Source organism: Tetrao urogallus, assembly GCF_951394365.1.
Source record: "Tetrao urogallus genome assembly, chromosome: 11".
Classification (NCBI taxonomy): domain Eukaryota; kingdom Metazoa; phylum Chordata; class Aves; order Galliformes; family Phasianidae; genus Tetrao; species Tetrao urogallus.
This window is the reverse complement of record NC_136824.1, coordinates 16,014,634-16,039,165: the sequence shown is the minus strand read 5'-3', so window position 1 is coordinate 16,039,165 and position 24,532 is coordinate 16,014,634. Positions and strand designations below refer to the sequence as shown.

Sequence of the window (24,532 nt, the reverse complement as noted above, 5' to 3'; positions counted from 1 at the left end):
TCATTAATTATACATTTAGAAGTCTAATTACACTTCATTAGAAGATTAAATAAGTAGAATAGACTTACTGTCTGCATGCTTTCCCAGTCCCTTCTGGATGTTGTGCTGCATCCAGTCACCTAACTTTTGGTCCTGGTGAGAAACTGTTTGGTGATATAGAGTAGGTAGGGACCCCAATGTCAGTGAGGTACCCTCCTAGCTTACCTGCCAGAAAATTCTTCCCTCAGGGAGAGGATGGAGGATGTAAATTGGGATTGAATATTCCTGTGGAGATATTTTCCACTAAATAACGAGGAATCACAAAATTATCTTAATTATCTTTACCGTTTAACATGGCCAATGTAAATATTCTGTCCAGTGTTAAACAGACATACTTTGTTTGACAGGGTATTTGCATGGCCAAATGAAGAGTACTGTAGCAGTAGATGTATTCTTTTTTTCCTCAGATGACCCTTTCCCTCGCAATTTTTTTTTTACTAGTGGTTGAAGAAGCAGTTTGAAGTGTTATTTTATTCCATTCTCCTACCCCTTCAAGTTAGTAAAGCACCACAAAATAGTATTTTTTCCACGTTTGCATGCTCTCTCGTTAATGAATAGTGATACTAAGTGCTTAAGCTCATCTTAATTTACTGAAGGATTTAAAAGCACTTAAATGTGTTTTTGATGATGTTCCATGTGATACAGTAGCACTCCATAATGTGTGAACTCTAAAATTAATTTATTGAAGTGTTTTCCATGTTCCCTTTTTTGTGTGTAGATCCAGTTGTCTGTTTCAACGAGCACTTGGTCCAGTAGCTTTTCCCTTGATACTGTAGGAAGCTACGGATGTGTGAGGTGTTCAGCTAAGAGCATGGAGTATCTGGTAAGAAAGTTCTTCTGTGTTTCATGGGTCTCTTGGGGTACTTCTTTTTTTTTTTTCCATTTTGAGGCTTTTGTTTCACTAGTTTTAAATCAAATCTCAAAATGAAAATTAACCAATTCCTGTTATAAGGCTTTTTGAGATTACACTATTGAATTTTAATGCTGAAGATACAAGTGTTCATTTTGAAAACTCAAAGCTTTTGGGGTTACTTAGAGCCTGACTTAGCAACTTCATCTGAAGTATGTTTGAAGCTATGTAGAATAAAAAATAAAAATTAAAATTAAGAAAAAGACAAAAAAATACTACCTGAAGCTCCTGCTAAACTGATACCATATGCTACCAAATATTACAGCTAAAACCATCTTTTTTACCTTTGGACTAATCATGTTGTATAATGCACTTCTTCATTCTCGTGTTGCAGGTGTTCAGAACCAGCTAGCCTTTGTAATTAATTTAACATCTGTTTTTCTTTTCAATCATCATGTCTTTTCTCTTAATCTTTCTGTTGATTGTTTGAACCAGTTTTCCTTGTTTAACAGGTTGGAGTCAGTATCAAAATGAGCAGTTTTAACCTTACGAGGATAGTTACCTTCACTCCATTCTACACAATAGCAAACAAATCTTCTCTGGAACTAGAAGTTGGTGAAATTGGTCCTAATGGTTCTTTTCCAACAAACAAATGGAATTATATCTCATCTTCAGAGGTAATTTTTGTTTTGCTTCCTTTGGATTCCATCATAGAGAAATAGCAGGTCTTTATCTGTCATTTAAGAAAATAACATCTCTGTGGATGCTCTGTCTTCTCTGTTGCTGTGACATGGACTCTTCACATATCTCAGGTCATGGTGAGCAGCACAGGTGGCATATATTGGGTAAATTAAGTCTTTCAATTTATGTAACTCATTAAATGTACACGGTATGTTTATCACTAGGAACTGGGGTAAGAACCTAAGGCAAATAGGTTCATCATACAAGACTACTTACTCTGGCTTGCTATGTTGAATACATATGAACTGGAAGTGATTGCATGTCTCTTGTTTTACAGTGTCTTCCATTCTGGCCTGAAAACTCATCTGGTGAACTTTGTGTAAGAGTAGTTGGCTTTCAAGGTGTGTCCAAACCATTCCTCTTTCAAGTCCCAGATAATGGCACTCTGCTGAGGCTGGAAGAATTGGTGAGACTATGACTCCTTCTGTCCTTACAGCTTCATACTTTACTTCAGTTTTGTAGTATTTGAACTTAATACAGCTTGACTCTTGGAGATGACTGAGATAGAGGCCTTCTACTTTAAGGTCTTGGCGCATCACACTACAGTTCTATTTCGTAGTAAAGATTGTGAATCGTCTTGATGATGTTCTCAGCGTTTTCATAGATGTTTATTCAAGGGAAATATTCTGCTCAGTGATCAGTTGTTAATCTATGATCACTGAATTTGTCATACATTCTGTGATGCAGTCATCTAGACTCCTGTCTTTCAGTTTTGTAAAATTTGTGGAAGGAAATGTCTGCCTATTGGTTTTACTAAGTGTAGCCAAATAAAGTAATTAAAAAAAAAAAATGTTACACGTCTGTTTTTAAAAGCCATTTTTCTTACAATGGGAATATAAATTTTAATTTAAACCTACACATGTTTTGTGAATGCTTCAAATGTCTTAAGCCACATTAAGTTTGATGTTACCGTTACTAGATAATGTGGAATAAGTTTCCTTTTTTTGTTTGTAAGAGACCCATGGAAGACTGACATCAAAGTAATAATTTAGCCTCTTCTACTTTGAATGTATGCATAGAGCAAATACTGAACTTTCTTTCTAACTTTTACTCCAGACAGGGGGCTTATTGGTAGAGGTGAATGTGTCAGAGCACTCTACTCTTATAAGCTTCTCAGATTACCATGAGGGAGCTGCCCCAGCTCTTATTGTTAACCATACTTCATGGGACTCCCTCAGATATAAACAGAGGTATGTGAAAGAAACAGTTCACTGATAATTATTTAAAGAGTGGATATCCTTTGAGAAGAAAGTAATAATTCTCCTTTACCATTATGGTAAATAATAATGTTTTCAATAAAAAAATAGTAATAAAAAAATAGTAATAAAAAAATAGTAATAAAAAAGCTATATCATTCATTTAATGAAGTATTCTTTACCTGCTATTAAGCAGTTAGTACTATTTGAGAAACTGGAAAAGATAAAATAGGAGTATAGACCATAGTTCACCAAGAGCCTAGCTACAGGTTGGAGATGATCTCCTGTGCCCTTCATGCCTCACCTCCAGGAGGCTGGATCAGAAGAGTGTATGGTACCATAACATGTTATACTACTTTAAACAGTGTTCTTTAAACAGGGAATTATATAATCTTTATTTTAATGTTATTATTATTTTAAACTGCAGTGGATTACAGGAGGAAATGGAATTGAAACCAAAGCAAGTATGCCTGTTTGCATGGACAGATCCAACTAAAACAAGAAAATTGGCCTGGAGCTACTCTCAAAGCTTTGGTGAACATGATCTACTGAAGGTAAATCTCAGAAAGGGAGAAGTAAATGCTGAAACACACTAGGACTGTAAGAAGTCTAAAATTTTCAGTGTGAAAGTTTTTTCAGTATCTAGGCATTTCTGTCTTGTTCTCCAGCAGATCCTGTTCTCAGTTAAACAAGTTTTTAAATTGATACTAATAGAGGATTTCATACAGTTTCCAAACTGTTTTCACCATGCTTTCCTCAGATATTAAAGAAGAGTGGTGAAGAGCTTTGGCTATAGAAGTATCTGTATAATACAAAGGACACATAAATCACTTTAAGCAATGGTGCATTTGGCTTAAGTATTTCCCCAAAGCTCTAGGAAAAACTCTGTGACTGGCTTCCTTATGAGAAATGCTTGCATAGAGTAGAGAACTGGGTTGTTTAGCAAGAGGTATTTGTAGTGTTTCTAGCTCCCTCAATATTAAAATACTGTTAAATGGGTGCAAAAGACAAATGATTCTGTTGAAAATGAGTGAGGAGGTGGGGGAGACTAACTACAATCAGAGGTAAATCTAGAATAAGACTAATCAAGTATTTTATTAAGTTATGGGAAGCAAGCATTTACCATGTAACCACTTTCTTGAGTCCGATTTTCCACATTTATTTTAACGTGGGTTTAGTTTGTGTGAAAACTTATTTCCTTGGTGTATCGTTATGATTATGTTTGCATGACTTTTAAGAAGGGGATTTTTATCTATGTCATTTGTACCTCACAAAGAAACAAATGAGAAATCTCTGCATTTGAAGTTTTGAATCGTTGTCCATCTTTACTGTTTTATGGTATGCAGTTTAATGCATTCTGCCCCCATAACACAGGATTCTAAGTTATACCCTTTGCTGCAAAGGGCTTTGTTTACTATCATTGCCATAGTTCTTCTCACTGGCTACTATTGCTACAGTTCAAAAGCACTTAAAAAATAAATGAAAAAGGGGAGGGGAAAAAAGAAAAGAAAACCAGCCTGCTGCTTCTCTTTACAGTGTTTTGAGATACAACATGCCTCTAAATCAGTGAGATGCAATAAAGTGAATCAACAACAGAAAATTATTTTAGTTCTGGTTTACTTGTGTGCCAGTAAACTTGTTGCTGTATGTATATAAACAAACATCGTGGGTTTACTCCTGTAATATATTATGTTATTGTTTTCCAATACAGGATGAATGTGGCCAATTTCCGTATAATGCAAATACTCAAATACACTGGGTTTCCTTCCTGGATGGTCGCCAACGGGTGCTGCTGTTCACAGATGATGTTGCATTGGTTTCCAAAGCATTACAAGCCGAAGAACTAGAGCAACCTGACCAAGAAATAATCTTGTCAATTCACAGTCTTGGACTTTCTCTTGTTAACAACGAAAATAAAAAAGAAATCTCTTACATAGGAATTACGAGGTAGTGCACTTAGAGGCCTAAATATTTCTTTGAGTACTCAAAAATTTGACAGTACATGGTAAATTCAGCAGTGTGGTTGAATTGATAGGAATGTCTTGTCTATGTGATTAATATGGGTGAAACCTTTTAAGCAAACTGAAGTTCTGCCTTTTTTCCTGTTGTACAATAATGGGATATGCTTGCTTTTTTTCTTAGCTTCTATAGAAAAGCAAACAGTAGTTCACTCAGGCCTGAAAAATGAGGATAGCATCTTTTTATATGGCCTGTGTGTATAAGAAAGGCTTAATTATTTTAAAATTGTTAACCTTGTTGTATGTCTCGCAGTTCTGGTGTTGTCTGGGAAGAAAAACGGAAGCAGAAATGGAGGCCATTTAATCAAAAACAAATAAACCTATTGGAACAAGCCTATCAAAAGTATCTTTGTAAGAGTGCTTTCCAAGCTCCAGGTTGGCATAAACTAGACAGCAATACAGAGGTATGTTCTGAGTTGAACCATTGAAATGACTGTAGCACCTGAACAACAGTGAAAATACTTACATTTTATTAATTAAGGATAGGTGACCAATTAAAAGATACTCAATATGAGAAGCAAATTTTATATTGGAATCATTTTGTGTTCTAAGTGAAATATCTTGTTCTGATGTAATATTGAGACAATATTGATGTGTTTCCTGTGTACTTATTACTAAGTAAGAGATCATCTGGATCAGGAGTAGAAGCATCAACTGGGAAATGAGAAAGCTGCATGTAAACATCTTCAGTTACACCAACGTGTGTTGAGTAACTGTTAAGATAACACAGACATTTTTAGTTTGAACAATTGAAGTTTCATGTAATGTGCTTGTCAAAATAACTGAATTTCTTTCCATGCAAATACTTAATTTGAGTAATTTTTTTTTATTTGATAATTAAATATTTAATTTGATAAATTTTTTTTTAATACATGTGATCATGATGTAATGAGTAATGCAGGTGGTATGTACTAGTCTGTTTGTTGGTATTATGAAACGTTCTTTATCCTCAAGCTTAATTTAATGATACGCTTGCTCTGTTTTCTTACTATTCCCAGGTGAATTTTAGTAAGGTCCCGATGGAAATGCGCCTCCCAGTTAGATGCAATATCCGACGTAACTTCCTATCAGGAATTCAGGTTGAATTCAAACAGTCACCTCACCAAAGAAGCTTACGGGCTCAATTGTATTGGCTACAGGTACGATCTTTCCTCATGCTTTATATAATAAACACTTAAGATTTTATTGTATTGTACTATATCTATATGAAGAAATATCTCCAAATCTAATGTATATCAGAAAATCATAGAATTGCAGGGGTTGGAAGGGAAATCTGAAGATCATGAAGTTGAGCCCTTCTGCTAAAGCAGGGTCCCTATGGTAGGTTGTGCAGCAGAGTGTTCAGATGGATCTTGAGTATCTTCAGAGACTTCACAACTTCTCTGGTCAACCTGTTCCAGTGCTCTATTACTCTCGGAAGTTCTTCCTTGCATTTGTATGGAACTTCCTGTGTTCCAGTTCTTTCCCATTGGCCCATGTTCTTTTGCTGCACATCACAGAAAAGAGTCTGGCCCCATCCACTTGATGGATGTATGACTCTTTGCCCTCTGATGTCAGGGTAGCTGAAGTGGTATAAATACTCACTGGTGGAAAACAACTCTATCCTGTCATTTGGCATAATATGGAAAGGATTGCACAAAATTATGGATTAGCGTGAAACAGGGCCCTAAAATGGAAAGTGTGTTTCTAAAGAAAGTTTATAGGCTTTATAGGTTTATAGGTTTATTTAGAAAATAAATAACCTTTTTCAAAATTTATCGTAGTTGCTTCTGTACAGTCATAGTTTGTATATAGTCATGTAACATGTAACTGTAGATAGTATACCTGGAGAATCAGAGCTCTTTGTATAATCGGAGGACCAACCTACTGGAAAGCAGACAATGGACACTAAACCAATATCCAGCAGTTTATCTGCACACAAGTTTAACACAAAGTGAATTAACATTCAGTATTCGTAGCTAACTAGCGTACTGCAGTTGATGCTATGAGTGCTGATACATGAACAAGAATAGCCATATATTGTTTGAGGTAATTCTGAGAAGTGCTTTGTTTTTGAGGAAAATATTGAGGAGGATAGCTATCAATTTCATCAGTTCTGGCGGCCCTTCAGAGTCTTTCACAAAGGAGGCACTCAGCAAAGACCCTGTTGATACTTTTTCTCACCAGCTGCTGGGGAAGATTTTCCTCTGTCTTTCTTTCACGTTTTGTTTTTATTTTGCATGAAGCTGGTACTTGTTATTAGAGTCAAACATACCATCAGCTACAGATCCTCTAAATGACTGTGTGTGTGAAATTCCATGAGCATCCCTTTCCAACAGTTTCAACCATTAGATCTTCTACTACTTAAAAAGTAACTTTTCAAAATTATTGCAGCCAAATCTACCTTCCCTTTCTCCTTCCCCTAAGAAGAAGGGGGAAGGAGTATGAAAACAACATTGAAGTATATTTTAAAAAAAGGGATCTCCTCAGGCCTTCTAAAACTGAAATGGTCTTTGATTACTGTGGTATTAAAACACATGTCTAATTAATATGATAATTTTAGGTTGATAATCAGTTACCAGGATCGATGTTCCCTGTCGTGTTTCACCCAGTAGCCCCTCCCAAGTCAATTGCTTTGGATTCAGGTAAGTGAAAATCTTTAATGATACCAGAATTATGCAGCCTTGAATATAGCAGCTTGACAATTTGTTTTTTATTTTTTGTTTCAGAACCAAAACCGTTCATTGACATCAGTGTTATCACTAGGTTTAACGAGTACAGCAAAGTGCTGCAATTCAAGTGAGTGTAATCGTGTTGTAATGCATCTTTAGAAATCTTTAATTCTTTTTAAAGTGAACGTTCTTTTAGCAGTGGGATTGTCCTATCCAAACTACTCCTGACTTGGATTGAGTTTTAAACCTCTGTAGCGAAAAAACGTTTTAAAATAATATTTATTTTAGAAAGTAAGAATTGGCCTCATTAACTGTTAAGGAAGTTCTTTAGTAATCAGAATGATGTACATCTTCAACTGAAACATCAGAGTTGCTTATCTGCCTGTTTGCTATACAGTGCTGGGTTTATTTTGTGCTCTAACAACAGACTAATTTGGTCTCTGATGTAGCTCAAGACAGTGTTTTACTGTGAAATATATCTTCTCTAGTTAATACGTCTGTGTCTTTGTTTGAGTTCTTGTACTATGAAAATGAGTTGAAAATGTACTAATGGTTACTTATAAGATTTTGTACCTGGCTAATATGGGTGTGATACTTAAGGCTGGTCAATTTCATTGAAGTAAATAATAATATGACTTACAGAGGAAGGCAGGTGGATAAGAGGAACAAATATGTTACAAGAGAGCACACAAAATCATAAAGTACAAAATAAAAATTACTGATAGCTGATATTATTAGGTCAATTTTGAATAATTTGCAGTATAGCAACACATAATTTCACACGGCTGTTAAGCCCTCCCAACTGTAAATAAGCAGTTAATACTGCTTTTTTAATAAGCAGCATTGAATAACCAAACCTCAGTTACTTGTACAAGTTGAGCTTAAATTCCGGGTCCTTTCAAATACACACTGTTCATCTTCCCATTTTAGGTACTTCATGGTTCTTATCCAGGAAATGGCACTGAAAATTGACCAAGGGTTCTTAGCAGCACTTATTGAACTTTTCACTCCATCTACAGACCCAGAAGCTGAAAGGCAGAGGGTAATGTGATTTTTGCCACAATAGGTCCTTAAGGGCCTACGTGGTTTTCTGAATATTTTAGTGAATATTGCATTAGAGAACAATGAAAGAAGAGACTTAATAAAATAATTGTCAGTGAAGCATTGGGGTTTTCGTTGTCATTTAGGGTTGGGTATTGCTAACAGACAAGTTTGACTAACAAATACAGTGGTATGTGTAATTGTTTTTTCTTTTAAGGTTTAATTGTTTGACATGATTGTTTCAACTGTGGCTGCAAAGTGTTAAGGGTAGTAAATGAAGGTTAAGGTATATAGAGTAACCTTTTGACTGACTTGTCAGTAGTGCTGTGTAACTGGAAAGTGATTTTTTTTCTTAGAAATGTTACCTTCAGATGTGTTATGTAAAATTCTGATCTGGTGAGGAAATACAAAAATACAAGTGACTACAGGAAGTTAGTTACTTCTAAGTTAATATGGAAGTAATATCTGTTAATGATTGGGAAATATAAAGACATATAAAATTATCAAGAAGGACTAAAACATCACAAATTTTCACGTTTACCCTTTTAAGGAAAAGACTTGGTGTTACTCAGATGTTTGTTTGGGATGCAAAAGCAAGTAGCCCGTTTCCAGTTTTGGGGTTGCTCACCATTTAGTTAGCTTGCTGTTTTGCTGTGTTTGTACACAATTATTCCTTGTGCTAGCTTTTATTCATATGTTTATATATGTTTTTGTGTAATACGTATATGTTTGTATGTTTTTTCTGCTGTTACATGTGTTGATAACCTTCTGTTCAATTTTATTTCTTCTTACTTTAAAATAGTCTAAACTAATTCAGCAAGATGTGGATGCACTTAGCACAGAACTAATGGAGACTTCCTTAACAGACTTGTCAATGCTGAGCTTTTTTGAGCTTTTTCATATTTCTCCTATTAAGGTATGTGATAGATGATTTGGGGTAATAAGATACTTGATAAAAATTATTTCTTCATTCCTTAGGGTAAGATAGGTGGTGCGATTGACCTTCTGGATGAACTTGTTGGTTTTACTAATTCCTTCTTTACAGTTGCATTTGAGTCTGTCTCTGGCTTCTGGTGGAGAAGCATCAGATAAGAGCGAAGAAATGATAGCCATTCATTCTCTTAATTTACTGTTGAAAAGTATTGGAGCTACTCTAACAGATGTGGATGATCTTATTTTCAAGTAAGCCAAAGAAGTATTTTTATTTTAATAATTCAAAAAATATGTACTATACACTTTTGTTAGAATGTCTGTATTAAGGTTTGCTGATTGTCTCTAGTATAAAGGTATATGGAAGAGGAGGAATGCAGGAGTGGTGTGTTTTCTTCTCTTTTTCAAGGGAACATAGCTTCAAGTTTATCTCAAGTAAAAGACAAACGAAAAACCAGAACTACTGAAAAGGAATAAGAGTACCTATAGGTAATGTACAGTTACTTCACAATCGTTTGTCTTTCAGACTTGCATACTTTGAAATTAAATATCAGTTCTACAAGAGAGACCAACTGATGAAGAGAGCTGTTAGGCATTATAGTGAACAGGTAAATTTTAATCAAGCCTTTGTATAAAATATTGAATAATTGTCTTTACGGAATGTGGAAAATAGGAAAGAAAAGATGAATGAAAGCTACAGATACTCCCCTCCTTCCCCCCCCAAGTTCATGGTACTGAAGTAGGAATTTGGAGGCACGTTACTGAAACCATAATTACAAAAATGTTCTGAAAGTATGTTGAAGAATATATGTAGTTAGTTTTTTTCTTTCTGTCTGTACATTTTTTCACTGCAGTGTTCTATTAGTTATCCATAAATAAGCTGTACCTTTTACATTAGCCAGTCTTTCTCACAACAGAAATACTTGCTTCAGTACTCTAACACCTTACTTGGGCAGTCAATCAAAAAAATGTATCACCTTTGTACTCTACTATGTAACAGCAGCCATTAAAGCTGTTCTGGATTGTTTGTTGTTGATGGTAATTTATTTTTCGTTTTTGTTTTGATTTAGTTCCTGAAACAGATGTATGTTCTTGTACTTGGGTTAGATGTTCTTGGAAACCCATTTGGCTTAATCAGAGGCTTGTCTGAGGGAGTTGAAGCTTTCTTTTATGAGCCTTTCCAGGTATGACTTTGATTCTTTAACCGTACATAAACAGTAGGCTGATGAAATAAATGGGTAGCATTGTAGGCTTTTTGTCATTGTATTCAACACAGTTAACATTAAAAAAAAGAAAAGTGTATTCTCAATTCTTAAAGAAGTGCCATATTAAAACAATCTTGCTGATATGAAGGAATTCCTAGAACTTTCCTGAAATGCATGTGTAAGTTTTCTTCTAATGATAATAGACTTCATTTTCAGGGTGCTGTTCAAGGACCTGAAGAATTTGCTGAGGGCTTTGTAATTGGTGTTAGAAGTCTTCTTGGACATACAGTGGGTGTGTATCCTATTGCTACTGATTCGATAAAATAGGTTAACACATGGATTACATTTTTTGCATTCTTTTCCTTATTTCAGAGATAAGTTACGTAAAAGAAATATCCCATAGATATTTTCAAAACAGGAGTTATAATAAATGTGCAGTGGTACAATAAATGTACAGTGGTACATCAGTACAGCCAGTCTTCACCTTACAGACCATTCATACCTAACTTGAGAGCATCTAAATCTGTTTCGCAGAACAGGAAAGCAAACAGAAAAATTGTGTGTGCAACTGAATTTGTAACATGTTACAGATGAATAAAGAAAGTGAGGCTGAATGAAGTGATTCTAATGATTCCAAAATATCTGGAAATGCCTGAGAACTGTACTTTTCATAAGTTTTTGTTACGTATACCTTAGATGTTTATTCAGCTGTTTTACAGTTCATAGAGAAAGTCAATTTCCATTCAGTATGATATGTGAGACATGGTGAGCTGATGTAAGAATTATATTATACTAAACTAACAGATTTCAGGCCAATTTCTTCTCATACTCAATGTGATAGTCAGCTTATGTAAATTAGTAATACCTAAATTCAATATGGGAGATACCTGTGTCTAGTATTTTGTACTATTAATTTGTGTAAGAAAAATAGCTTTTACTTTCTGTTCCATTAGGTGGTGCTGCAGGGGTGGTGTCTAGGATCACTGGTTCTGTTGGGAAAGGTTTAGCAGCCATTACTATGGATAAGGAATATCAGCAAAAACGCAGAGAGGAAATGGGTCGTCAGCCAAGAGACTTCAGCGGCAGCCTGGCTAAGGGAGGAAAAGGCTTTTTACGGGTATGAATTGGAAGCTGAGTATATGATGTGTCAGCTCTTAATATGTACCTCCATGCATATAATCTTTATCATGTCGTCTTTGGCTTTATATTAAACGTGAACTAAACAGAAGACAAAAACAGGAAGTCAAAAACAGGTTATAGTAGACTCGATACCATTTGTTAGCTTTAGTGTTTGAGGTTATGTTCTTTTGGCCAACACAAGGAAACGAAGATAAGATCTTAAAAAGGGAAATCGTAAGAAATAATACAAGTTTTTCCTCTGAAGTAACTGGGCCCTTTATATTTTCTTCCAGTTAATTCTGTCATTAAAGCAGTTTGGCTGTGAATTTGAACTCTGGACTTGTTCTATATAGAAATGGCATTCTGTATGCTGAACTCATACAAAAACTCGAGTTTTTTCATTTACTTGCACATTCTTCTAAATCAAGTTGAATGTGTATGAAAGTGAGTATCATGCTAGGTGGGAGAGATTTTTCTGGAATAGAAACTGCTGAAGTGTCATCTGTTCTTTATTATGTGAAGTCAGGAAACCTTTTCTGGTTAAAGAAAAAATGTGCCTGTTTCCTGCTAAGTGTAAAGAACCCATGTAAACAATTTCTGAGGGATTTCTGTTAGATGAAAGTAAATAAGATTTCAATAAATTCTGTGACTTGCCATTCCAATTCATCAACTTATTTCTGAAGAATTACGAGTAATAAGCATTGTGTCAATTTCTGATTGCGTTTGCTGAAAGTTTAGAAGTTACCATGGAGATATATATGTATTTTTTACCTTAATGTCATTCAATGCTTCAACTTTAAAATCCCTCTCAGTTATTTGATGTTACCCTAGATATTTGGTACTACTCACTCATGATTGAAAATTCTGACAGCTTTCTGAAGAGCTTTGTTAGAAAGAAGCTTTCTTAATTATTCTGACAGACTACTATGCAAAGGATTTCTGTGTCTTTGTAGGCAAATAAATGTTACTGGAGCCATTTCCCTCTTTTAGCTTCTATTTTAGAGTAAAAATAATATATTGATATTGAACTTCATTATCACCTTCTAAAATTGAAGGTGAGATTCTGTTTGCCTAACTGGACAATAGCTTTCTAGCTTCTAAATAGGGACTTAATTGTTTTCTTTGTTCTAGGGTGTTGTTGGGGGTGTGACAGGAATAATTACGAAACCTGTGGAAGGTAAGTTGTAAGCCTGCACTGCACCACTTAAAGATTTTTTATTATCAAGATTAATATTTAATATAGACTTTTTAATTTTAAGAAATTTTTATCATGATGCTAAAGTGTAAGAAGATGATTTTTATATTTCTAGTTCAAATGCAACCTTCTGCAGTCTTTTACTGTGATACATCTACAACTGTTATTTGCTTTTGTGTGAAATAGGGAGGAATTGTCTTTGCAATGTATTATGTTAGGCTTGCTGTAGTAAGCAGATTGTCATTTAAAGCTAGAATAAAAATACTAACAATGATTCTACAAAAAAAACCAATAATTTAAACACCAGTTGAAAAAGCTTTAGAATTATGACATAAAGGGCATAGCTTCAGTGATTGGACTTAGTAAGTCAAGTTGATGGTTGAACTTAACCTTGAAGGTCTTTTCCAAGCTAGACGGTTCTATGATTCTGTCCTGAGATTCTGACATTTTATATCTTACACTGCTTGTGGCATGTTCATATCACGTGTTGAGTTAATAGATACTTGATACTGCAAAAACAATGAATACTTAAAATAATATGTTTATTGGAGATGACAGATGTCATGCATTTTAATTTTGGGGGGACTTCAAATATTGGGGAAATCTTAATAAATGAATCTGATTTAGTTCCCGAGAGCAGTTTGCATGAAGGCTGTCACTTCATGAAATGTAATAAATCTGCCACAATATAGATGATATCTAAGAAAGATATATTTTACATTAAAGTTCACATCCAAGTGATTTAAATATTGCAAGTTAATTATTATTGTGCTGTGTATCACCTGTCTCTTATACATGGTTGGCAGATAATTTGAGCTGTAGTATTCCTTTCAGTAGTGGGTGCACAGATATGCTTTCTGAACATTCACCTGGTTCTTCTATTTTATGTATCACCAAAAGCATGGAGTTTAGAGAAATAATTAACTCCACTGTGTATATGCAGCTTAGACAATTCCGATTATTTTGTTGTTATTGACTTACAAAGACTGATACATTAGCTTGAAGACTTGACTGAATATGTGAGGAGCAGAATCTAGTTTGGCTGATTTGTTGGGCTCAAAGAGTTAGAATAAATGAAGTTACATTAGACTGGAGACCACTGGGATTCCACAGGGCTTCATTTTAGGGTCAGTTCTCTTTGATGTTTTTATAAATGTTCTAAATTGTTCTAAATGTTGTAAATTGTTCAGTGCAGAGCCGGCTGAGGGGAAGCCTATGGTGGCTGCAGCTCCTCACAGGGAGTGGAGGGCAGCACTGAGCTCTGATCTGTGACAGCAAATGGGCCCAAGGGAGCGGGGTGGAGCTGTGTCAGGAGAGGGACAGCTGGGGGCTAGGGAAAGGTTTTTCAGTAGATGGTGGGGCATGGAATGAGCTGTTGCAGGCAGTGGGCATGGGCCCGAGCTGCTGGAACTCAAGGAGGACTTGGACGCTGCTCTTAGACGTAAGGTTTGGGTTTGGGGTAGTTCTCTGTGCAGCCAGAAGGTGGACCTGGCCTGTGGGTCCTTACTGACCTTGTTTATGTTAGCTTTGAAGGCAGTTAAAGCTTTAAATGAACAGCTACGTTACTGAATGGGCAATCTGTGACTTGTATGGAGAGCTTTGTAGTAACCGGATGGTACATAATCAGTTCCTGTGAGCTCTAGTTACGCAATGATGTTTGGAGCTATAGCGGTTTAATTCTGTGCTACTATCTTCTGTCAGATCGTTGAAACTATCGTTTTTTTCCCCTCTTTCTTCTGAAGGGGCTAAGAAAGAAGGCGCAGCTGGATTCTTTAAAGGAATCGGAAAGGGACTTGTAGGAGTGGTTGCCCGCCCAACAGGTGGCATTGTAGATATGGCAAGCAGTACCTTCCAGGGAATTCAAAGGTAAAAAGTCAAGAGGATGTTTTCACACAGTCTCTGTACGTTGCATGCCACGTAGTGAAATGATCCAGTAGTGACACTAAATCATTTGTGTTACGTACAATATTCAGTAGGATTTATAGGACCAAGAGACACCTAGCAGTCTCTAATGAATTTGTGTTATGTTGATCTCAGGAAATTGTTCCTTTAGAATTTGTCCTGCAATATTGCAGGTCACATAGACAATAACTAGCTCATTTTCTCATTTCAGTTGCTTCCCTTATAAAAAAGTAATTAAAGGATCTTATTTAAATTTACCTTCTGTGATATATTTATGTACTGCTGAATGCAAATGTTTAAGTGACATTTAACTTACTGTGAAAATTGACCGTTACCAGTTTGAAACTCAGCAATAGGGTTTTGTGTGTTCTAAGGAAGGCTTATGTTAATGTTAATCAACTTGAATTCTTAATGCTTGCCAGGGCATGGGAGTAAGCTTTTCTAAGTCATGTTGTAGTTTGCTAATTTTCTCATGTGTTTTTATGTATTACTGGCAGCGTGTCTTCGTTATTTACACCTTTAGGACAATTGTAAAGTTTAAGTGATGTAGTAAGTACGATGAATATTAGGCATAAATTGGTGAAACTCAAATGTGTAATGAGCTAATGAGAATACTGTTCCATCATCTATAACAGGGTGGCAGAATCAACAGAAGAAGTACCTAATCTCCGCCCTCCACGTTTCATTCATGAAGATGGCATCATCCGGCCATACGATAGGGTGGAAGCTGAGGGTTATGATTTATTTGAGGTATGACTTACATTGTAAATGCAATTCTAAGTTTTCTGACCCACGGGATTCTTTAAAGGATGATAGAAATTCTGGAGGAAAAAAAAACAAAACAAAAGCATTGCTCTGAAGGGAGATAGGATTAAGAATAGTTTGAAGAGAAAAAGTTTTGGCAGTCAGATGAAATGCTTTGCTGATAAAACAGAACTTACTGCTACTAAGTCATCTTCACAATGAAAGCAACTCTTACATAGGGTGAATAGAGCTTGAGTTGCTTAATGTATTTTCTGTTTGATACAATTACTGGGATTCCTGGTTGTATTAGCAATGGAGAAAACTATGAATTCTGAGAATACCACCTTTTGGTATTTATTATTCTTAATGTTAGTGTGTTGTAAGTACAAGCATTCTGTGAACATCTAGGCTGCTTTTACATGTGGATGTGGCTAACGTACAGGGAATTAGTAACAGTTGTTTTCAAGCTCTATATAGTCTAGTTGAAGTGTATTTCAACTTCCTTAAATGAAAATGTTTTTGTTTTTTGTTTTTTTTTTCTTCTAAAAATTAGAGTAAAGTAAATTCCCTGATGGACATTTGAAAAGTAGAAGTTGCTGTTAGTACTTTCTTCTTAATGTTCAGTACTAGTCCTTATTTCCTAGCCTATTTCTAATGCTTTTCTTCTTTCTCTTTCTCTCCTGGCATACGCAGCAAGAACTGGAATAAAGGAGTAAACGTTTTCCATTTTTCTTCTTGATTTCCTTTGTGATCTTTTATGAACCTCATTTATTTTAGGTTAAGGGCATGATTGCATTTAACATGTCCTCTCCCCACTTTTCGTGTCTTCTCTTTGTAGTAGATAGTGTTTCATGTTGTCCATGCTAAGAAACCAAACTAAAATGAACTTGAATAAGGTAAGACTAGCTAAGCGAGAAAGCTGAGAGAAAAGGGAGCGCTTTTTTCTTTTATGTCTGTTTTTCTGAGACTGCTTACCTCCTTATGAATGGCAGCTACTGAGGGCACCTGAGTAGAAAAAAAATAATCGTGGTAGCATAGATGCTGAGTACACTTGGTTGTTAATATTGCCATTCTCATAGGGCTATGGATGAAGGGAGTAAACATGAGCACAAGATTTAAAATAGCATTGAAGAGAAAATTATTCTGTGAAAACATTTGCTTATTTCATAATTGTAGGGAAATACTGTTTCCATAAAAACTTCAAGAAAGCTGTGTCTTTCTGGTTTCTGTAATATGCTATAGGCCAACCACTTACGTGTTTGAAAACCCCTGTGCCTTTTCTATTACTACTATTCTATCATTTGTATCAATTAGAAATATTATAGCCAGCTTATTGACTCTGGTTTCATTCACAGAATCTTCTGGGTCCTCTCTGTTTAACGTAATTAAGTGTCAACTATTAACGTGAATTGGTAATTAAATTTATTTCTACAGCAAGTGATGCCATAAATTTCATTTCTAATGCAACACTGTAAATTAACAAAGCTGAACAAGTTGTCTTAGGAGCAAAGTACTTTCATATAATAAATGAATAAAACTTCAAGCAGATGCATCTCTGCTGCTAATACCTTTCTAGAGTTTACAGTTCAATAGTCAACATTTTTCATTTAAGTTGTTTAAAGAAAGGAAATGTAATAGAGTTTTTTAATTTTAGCTATTTTAGAAAACTTATCATTATTATGTATGAAGCAAACCAGATTTTTTTTCATACAATGATTTTTTTTTAAACTATTTTTATTTTTAGATCGTGCTGAAGATATTTTTCAGTAATGTTGTGCTTTCTCACTGGTTTCACAATTGCTCCATCTGTCAGAAAGGAGAATGTAGCGTAATTAGCACTGAAAACTACATGTTTTGCATTTCTTGCGCATCTAATATTTGTATCTTTCTTAGGCCTAAATTGTTTTGATCAGAATTGTATATTAAACAAGAACGAAGCCTGTGCATAGTCCTCTAGATAGTCTCTTCCTTTTGGAAGCCAATTAATTGAACACAGCTTTTAGTTTATTTACATACATATTTTAAACTGGCTTTGATGTCTTTGCTAGAGGCTAGCGTTGGGAAAGTTATGTATCTTAGTGTAAATTCCAAGCAAGATGGGCAGTGTCTTACAGGAAATAAGATACTTCAGCAGGGAAAGCAATTCGGAAGGTCAGTTTATACAGACAAATTTATTTGCCATAAGTTTATGTTCAGTTTATTTTTGGTTCCAGTTCTGCCCCAAGATCACAAGTAGTTCAACCAGGATTTTCTCCTTATCATCATCTCATTAACTGTATTTCCCCCCTTCCCTCTGTAAGTAGCTGAAGAATAAAATTTATTCAGAATTGGAAAACTGTAATATGTAAATGTGTTTTGGATTCTTAATTCCTATATTCTCTTGCATGCCTCGCTTCTTGATGCTTTCTATCTGCCATACAAAAACATTGACCCAGAAATTATTCTCCTGCCTATGCAGTTGAAATTATTTCAAATTCCATTCTTACCTCCACCAAATACTTCTGTATCTTGCCTTGATTGTATCATCCCTGATTCTGCCACTGACTTGTACCTTATTAAATTGAGTAACTAATTCAAATTAATTTGAGAAGGCTCTGCTTCTTGCCTGTTGCTTTAGCCCTCATAGTTAATGGCACAGCTCAGATCCATTTACAGAGTTCATTGTTTGCGTCAAAATATAAGTGACTTTCCTTGGTTGATTTGAAAACCTCATGTTTCAATATGCTTTCTTTTCCAGCCACACTACTTCTATGCACCTTATGTCATTAACTTGTTCACTTTTCCATGGGAAAAAGCTTAGCAGTCTCATTACTCTGACTTAATTCCTCTACAGAGGAGCTGTGCAAAATACTTTTCTAGTTCACTTGCTTTGACCTTTTTAATTTACTCTAATATGTATATTCTTTTAAAATAAATATGTATATCCAAGGTTGAAACTTTGGCATATTACCTTAAGGAAAGAATGCCTTAAAAATATCCAGTGATTGGATAAAAGGTGTTTTACATAAAAATGTGGATGTTCCTAAATGTTAGAGCCGTATCTTGCAGAGCATGTCTCTAGCTCATGCAGTGAGGCTTAGCAGTAAAGAATATGTTACGTGCAATCTATGTACAGTTGGAGGAAGCAAACTAAAAAACACAGCAGCTTTGGGAGAATTGTTTCTTGAGAAGCGAGTTTTCTCATGAGCTTTATCTTCATGCAAGGCTTTGTTAGTTGTTGCCTTTTAATGTGTGGGCATTACTGCCTGTTCTGATGAGGAGACTCCCATCTATACCCAGTACTTAAAGGTCTGGCAGGATGTGTTCTTATTCGTGTTTACAGTGCTACTTTGCCTCGTTTCCTAGTTAACACATGGAGCGTTATTAAGAATACAGAATACTTGAGGATAATTAGGTGATGCTGGTGTTTCACAGTAAGAAAAACTGCAGATTATATATCTAGTTGAGTTTCAGTTCTGCTGTGTATATATGCATTACTTCTTTCATTTCCACGCAAAATAACTGTAATTGAACTTCTTAAAAGCGCTGTAGTGGTCTCCTCAAAATAAAAGCTTCTGATAAAGATGCCTGAATTTAAACAGTATAAGCAGGTCACAGTGTAGTTTGCATCAAGTGTCCCAAACCCCTTTTTACATAATGCACCACTGTAACGCATTGAATTTGTATCAGGAGTGTTGGTACAGCTCTGACAAATACTGCATCTCTTGGGCTGAGAGCTCCATGGAAGCTCTTGTCTTAGTATACAAAACATAATACCAGGATAGTTTTTGAAGTTAGGGTTACGAAACCAGATTTTCTCACTAAAGTTTTGAGTTTAAACAGAGGAATAAGCTTATGAATGAATCTGTTTAAAAGTGCAGTGTGTCTCACTTTTTACATATCCAACAAAGATTCAGAATGAGTTGCAACTTCTGAATTGTGGTCTTGCGTAGTGATGTGTTTTGCTTTTAATTTCGTGTTTTTTAATTTTATATATTCAGACTTATATAACTGAATCAGCTATGGTTTGGGTATAAAATGTGAGTTCATGTGGTTTTAGTCATTTGCTGCTGTCTTTCTACGTTCTGAAGAAATGCAGAGAGTGAGATGAGCAGTCTTTTGTGGCGTGCTTTTCTCTTTCATGTCTATTTTACAATATCAAAGTTCTAAGATGGCCAGAAATTGATTATATAGGTGTGTATTATAGAAGATGGGGACCATATATTTTTGGTTGGTTCAAAAAAATAAAAAAATAAAAAATACATATATATATATTAATATCACATCTGTTGGGAGCAACTCCAGGAAAACACTATGCCATTGATTTCATTGACTGCACATTTATTGTCGTGGATCTTTAAAGGGTTTTCCTGGGATCTCTTCAAATGTACAATGATGCTTTAAGACATTTGTTAAGCTTTAAATAAATGAGAATAAAATGTAAACTTTGAGATTTGTTTCAATTCTGAAGTAGGCTGGGATGATGGTTTTCTTTGTGGTTACTTGATATATACTGAGCTTTTAGCCTGTGTGCTTGACCATAGACAGATGAATATGGAGTCAAGTCGTAGAATCAGCTATGGAAATTGAGGAGGTTGTTTATTTACAGGGAGTAACCAAAACTGAACTGGCTTGTTCTTTCCTCCTTCATTTCCAGTGTGCTCTTCCTAGTTTATCAATTAAATTCAAATTTGCTGCAATACAGCAGATGAATTCCCTAATAACAGAATTAAACTGAAACTTCCTTCAAATTCATTGATGTATCCTTCTGAAATGTGATGTCTTTAAGCTAAAATTTATTGTGGGTGATTTTGAGATATACTGTGATACTCTGCAGTACTGCTCTTTGGGGTTGATTGAATATTGTAGAGCTAGTGACGTAACGTAGAAAAAATCACTCTTCGCTAAGTGACACAAAGAATGGAAAATCAGAAAAATACTTCATCAAAAAATATTGAGGAACGTAAAAATAGTTAGAAAGCACTTCGGTGTATTTTGAAGCTTTTCTAAACCTCTCTTTGTCATTTAATTTGTAGCTAACAGGAATGTGATGGGTAGTTTGGTCTGCACTTTCATATACCTTCTGTATTTGGATGTTGAATATGCATGCTTTTTCAGTGCTGTAGAAGCTGACCCTTGAGGAGCACTGAGTGTTTGTAATTTGGTTATTTCTACGGGTCTAAGCCTAACATTATATTCTTTAAAGGTATTGTCACAGGATTTTCACTCTTGAATCTAGTCTGCAGATGTAGCAGAATAGGAATTGCTAAAGAATAATTAGCACAAAAGGGAAATTCAAGGTAAATAAGTAGCCTAATAACACCATAGTGTCATGTTCTCCCTTTTGAATGGTGGGAGGGATCAGATATTTCACTGATGCTTCAGGACTGGGAACACTGTAAGAGAATGTCTTGAAAGAAGCAGTTCAACAAGGTAATCCTCTTGAAAAGATTAATTAAATACATTGCTTTGACTTGTGTTTTTACAGGCCAAACGTTTTCATTTTCTGTTTCAGAAATTGCACATAAGAAAGCTGGAAGAAGAGAATTACCGATACCACTGTGAGCTTCCAAAAGGCAGAAGGGCAAACCTTATTGTTACCAATAGGTACTAAGTTCCAAAGGCTTTTTATGAGCTTGTTTCAATTTAGGCATCAGGCATCTGGCTAAGTTTTAAATAATAGCTGTTCTTTGCACATGCACTTTCCTTATTTGTTTTCTTATTGATTTTGTAATTTGTTTTCTTTTTTTTATTCAAAATGTGAGGTCATGATCAGTTATATTGACACTACCTACTAATTCAGGAAGCTATTTTAATTCTAAAGTCAGTGACTATTTCATTCTGTTGGGGGGAAATGCTTTTTTTCTGTTTCTGATGCTTGAAACTAGCTTGTGCGAAGTGTCTGCAGTCAAACCAGTGTTTTAATAATGCATGTTTACAAGCTTGTTAAGTAAAAAGTACTCTGAATCAGATTTTCTTTTGTTCAAATTAAAATGAATATTAAATCCATCAGGCAGTATTTAGAATGTAAGATATTGCTTGTCTTGGATGGTTTGAGAGCTCAAAACCTTGTAACTGTGCTAAGATGATCCCATGGGTTATGATCTCTGCATCCTAGACGTTACTAGTTTTTGCCCTTTGCCTGGGTGTATGAGGTAGGCTTATCCATACCAAAACTCTTGGAGACAGCCAACCTGTATTTTTTTTATAACAGTGCACTTCATGTTGTAGCATAACAAGATTTTTAAGATAGATACTGACACATTTTTATGATGGATGGTTTAGGTTTGGTTGTGGGTTTTTTTTTCTCTTATTTGCAGCTTTAGTTAAAATATGTACTGCTGTTCTTAATCCAGTTGGTCAATATATGCTTAAAGCTTCTAACTTAATTCTGTTTGAAACTGCTACTTTTTTTTTCTTTGTTGTGTGCTAGATGACATTGGATATCTGAGGAGATGAAGGAGCAACTAGTAAACAAATGCAAGCTGTAGCAATGGATCATCTGTCAGTCTAATTACATACTTATTTCACTGTGTAGTCAGTATTCAGCTGGCTGACTGCTGGCATTGAGGAGCTGGTTAAAATTAAGTAATCTCCCTCTATTATCCAGTGGCTGGTGGTTTTGATTAATCTGCCTGAGCATCCCATGTGAAAACATAGAACATCTGAGTCTTAAGGACAAAGTAATGGTCTTAGAGTATACATTAAGGAAATACAGTTAAACTGCTACTGAATGGATATTTTTGATCCACATAGAAAATGCATTCTGAAACATTTCTGTTTTCCATTTTGTTTTCTCGTACAGCTGTAATTTCTGGTGGAAATTGTGTATTGACGTGTTTTTCCTTCTGAACAGGAGGGTGATATATGTAAAAGAGGTGGAAATCTTAGGTCATTTAACAGCAGAGTGGGATTACTTATATGAAGACATTAAGTACGGTCCCACATGTGAAGGAAGTGTTTTAAAACTAACTGTTTTGGTAAGAAAATCATGTGGTTTGTTGTTTTTTTTTTTGTCTTTTTTAAAAATTCATTTTAAATTATTTATTATTCAATACTGCTTATTTAGAGTTCCAAAGATGCTTTTAATTTATCTAATGACTCTTAACTCCTGGCTCTGGTGATAGGAGAAATTAATTCATATTTTTGGAAGTGTGGATGTGTTAGACAGAGAATGAACTGAAGTCTAAGCCGAAGCTGACACTCAAGCCATTTATGTATCAGATTCTGCGTTCTTGTTTTATGAGTCACCTGAACTATATTTTTGTGCCCCTTTGCAACAGGATCAAAGGATGTTCCAAAGGAAGGACAGCACAGGTCATAAATGTGAAAAGGCCATTCAGTTTCAGGATGAAGCTACAGCAGCGGTATATTCTTTATTCTTCTGTTTTCTTTTATTGTTGTTGTACTTGCTGAAACTCCAAACATCTAAAAAATAGTAATGTTCACATTCCAAGGAACTATTGACCATGTTTTCTTGTTGAAAAATGAGTTTGACCAGGAAAACAATGAGATAAGGCAGTTTAAAACATTTGAGGGTGTGTGCAGGAATAAAGTTGAAGTTGCGTCGTTTTATACTTTGTACGTTATAACTTAGTAAAGGAAAATAATTCAAATAATTACGTTCACTGTAGTCAGTTGTATGTCTGAATTATGCTCCCTTCTCAGTATTTCAAGGTAATTGAATTAACCCAGTAAGTGTACCTGTATGTGAAAAGAATTACTTATTCCCTGTTCCTCATGCTCTGCTGGTTTTCTACCATTTATTTTCTGATGTTTGAGAGGCTGATTTGGGGGAGTTTTTGTTGAGCGTGTGCTTGGGTCTTGTAGCTGACTTGCACAGGCTAAGCTAACGATTTGCATCAATTCCATGATTCCTCAACAATGGAAAAATTGACCTGGGTAACTATCTGCCTTAATGTAGTTTTGTAGCAAATTCTGAATTTCTGTAAGTTACCAACAGTCTATAAATGCTTGAAATGCTTCAGTAACACTAATGCTTGTTGTCTGTCCACCGAGCTTAAATTACTTTCTCTTCATATTCATGGTAGAAATTAGTTAGACTTAATGAAATTGTGAGCAAAAGCACACTGACAAGCATTTCAAACACTTCAGCTTCCACTGAATGCTGGCATTACTTGCGTAAAACTAGGTGGGCCATCGAAGCTACTCCAGTACTCAATGCAAACAAGCCATGCTTCACGTATATAGGTTTGAATGTTGGATTAGCCATTTTGGGTAGTATCTCACAGAAAGAAACTACAGGCTAACTTCTTTCAATGTGACTTCTTTCAATGTGACTTCTTTCAATGTGACTTCTTTCAATGTGACTTCTTTCAATGTGACTTCTTTCAATGTGACTTCTTTCAATGTGACTTCTTTCAATGTGACTTCTTTCAATGTGACTTCTTTCAATGTGTTCTTTACAGAGCGTTTGTGTTGCCATTCAGAGAGCACAGGCAACAAGAAAACAACAAAAGCTGGTGAAACAGGCATCGCTGCGGTTGAAGAAACCATAAATGCTGTCTTGATAATAACAGGATCTGTTGGGTTTGACTTCGACATATGATCTTATCACTAAAATTGATTAGAAGCAACATACAAACATTTTGCTGAAACTACAGATAAAAAAACTGAGGTCTTCCTTTGATGTTAATTGTCATAAACACTTTCTTTTGAAAATCTATGTGTTTTGCCAAAACTATGGATTTTGTTACTCTAAAATAAGCATCCAAAATTTACAACTTGTTATAAAAGGTTTTCTTACTCTGAAATGTCCTTTTCTGCTTTTTTTTTTTTTTTTTTTTTTTTTTTTAATATATATATATAGCTTCTTTAAAATAAATGGTTGTCTAATTCATGTTCTAAGGTTCTGGTTTACAAGCACATTGTGGTAATTGTGCACTTTGCAAACTAAAGTAA

At 35.2% G+C, this 24,532-nt stretch overlaps 1 protein-coding gene across 1 annotated transcript in view; it reads left to right on the top strand.

The window, feature by feature from the left end:
• Window positions 1–24,129, top strand: part of VPS13C (vacuolar protein sorting 13 homolog C) — a gene marked incomplete at both ends in the record, with an annotated part of 78,462 nt that extends 54,333 nt beyond the window's left edge. The window contains 24 exons of the mRNA XM_079540623.1: window positions 758–862; window positions 1,402–1,566; window positions 1,908–2,036; window positions 2,687–2,820; window positions 3,254–3,380; window positions 4,538–4,773; window positions 5,098–5,248; window positions 5,843–5,983; window positions 7,387–7,468; window positions 7,553–7,622; window positions 8,426–8,537; window positions 9,339–9,452; window positions 9,582–9,718; window positions 9,993–10,074; window positions 10,537–10,650; window positions 10,888–10,963; window positions 11,625–11,788; window positions 12,922–12,967; window positions 14,728–14,851; window positions 15,523–15,637; window positions 21,126–21,217; window positions 22,467–22,590; window positions 22,894–22,977; window positions 24,040–24,129. Coding sequence (XP_079396749.1) covers window positions 758–862; window positions 1,402–1,566; window positions 1,908–2,036; window positions 2,687–2,820; window positions 3,254–3,380; window positions 4,538–4,773; window positions 5,098–5,248; window positions 5,843–5,983; window positions 7,387–7,468; window positions 7,553–7,622; window positions 8,426–8,537; window positions 9,339–9,452; window positions 9,582–9,718; window positions 9,993–10,074; window positions 10,537–10,650; window positions 10,888–10,963; window positions 11,625–11,788; window positions 12,922–12,967; window positions 14,728–14,851; window positions 15,523–15,637; window positions 21,126–21,217; window positions 22,467–22,590; window positions 22,894–22,977; window positions 24,040–24,129 — 2,814 coding nt within the window. The remainder of the gene's footprint in view (window positions 1–757; window positions 863–1,401; window positions 1,567–1,907; window positions 2,037–2,686; window positions 2,821–3,253; window positions 3,381–4,537; window positions 4,774–5,097; window positions 5,249–5,842; window positions 5,984–7,386; window positions 7,469–7,552; window positions 7,623–8,425; window positions 8,538–9,338; window positions 9,453–9,581; window positions 9,719–9,992; window positions 10,075–10,536; window positions 10,651–10,887; window positions 10,964–11,624; window positions 11,789–12,921; window positions 12,968–14,727; window positions 14,852–15,522; window positions 15,638–21,125; window positions 21,218–22,466; window positions 22,591–22,893; window positions 22,978–24,039) is intronic.
• Window positions 24,130–24,532: the final 403 nt, after the last annotated feature.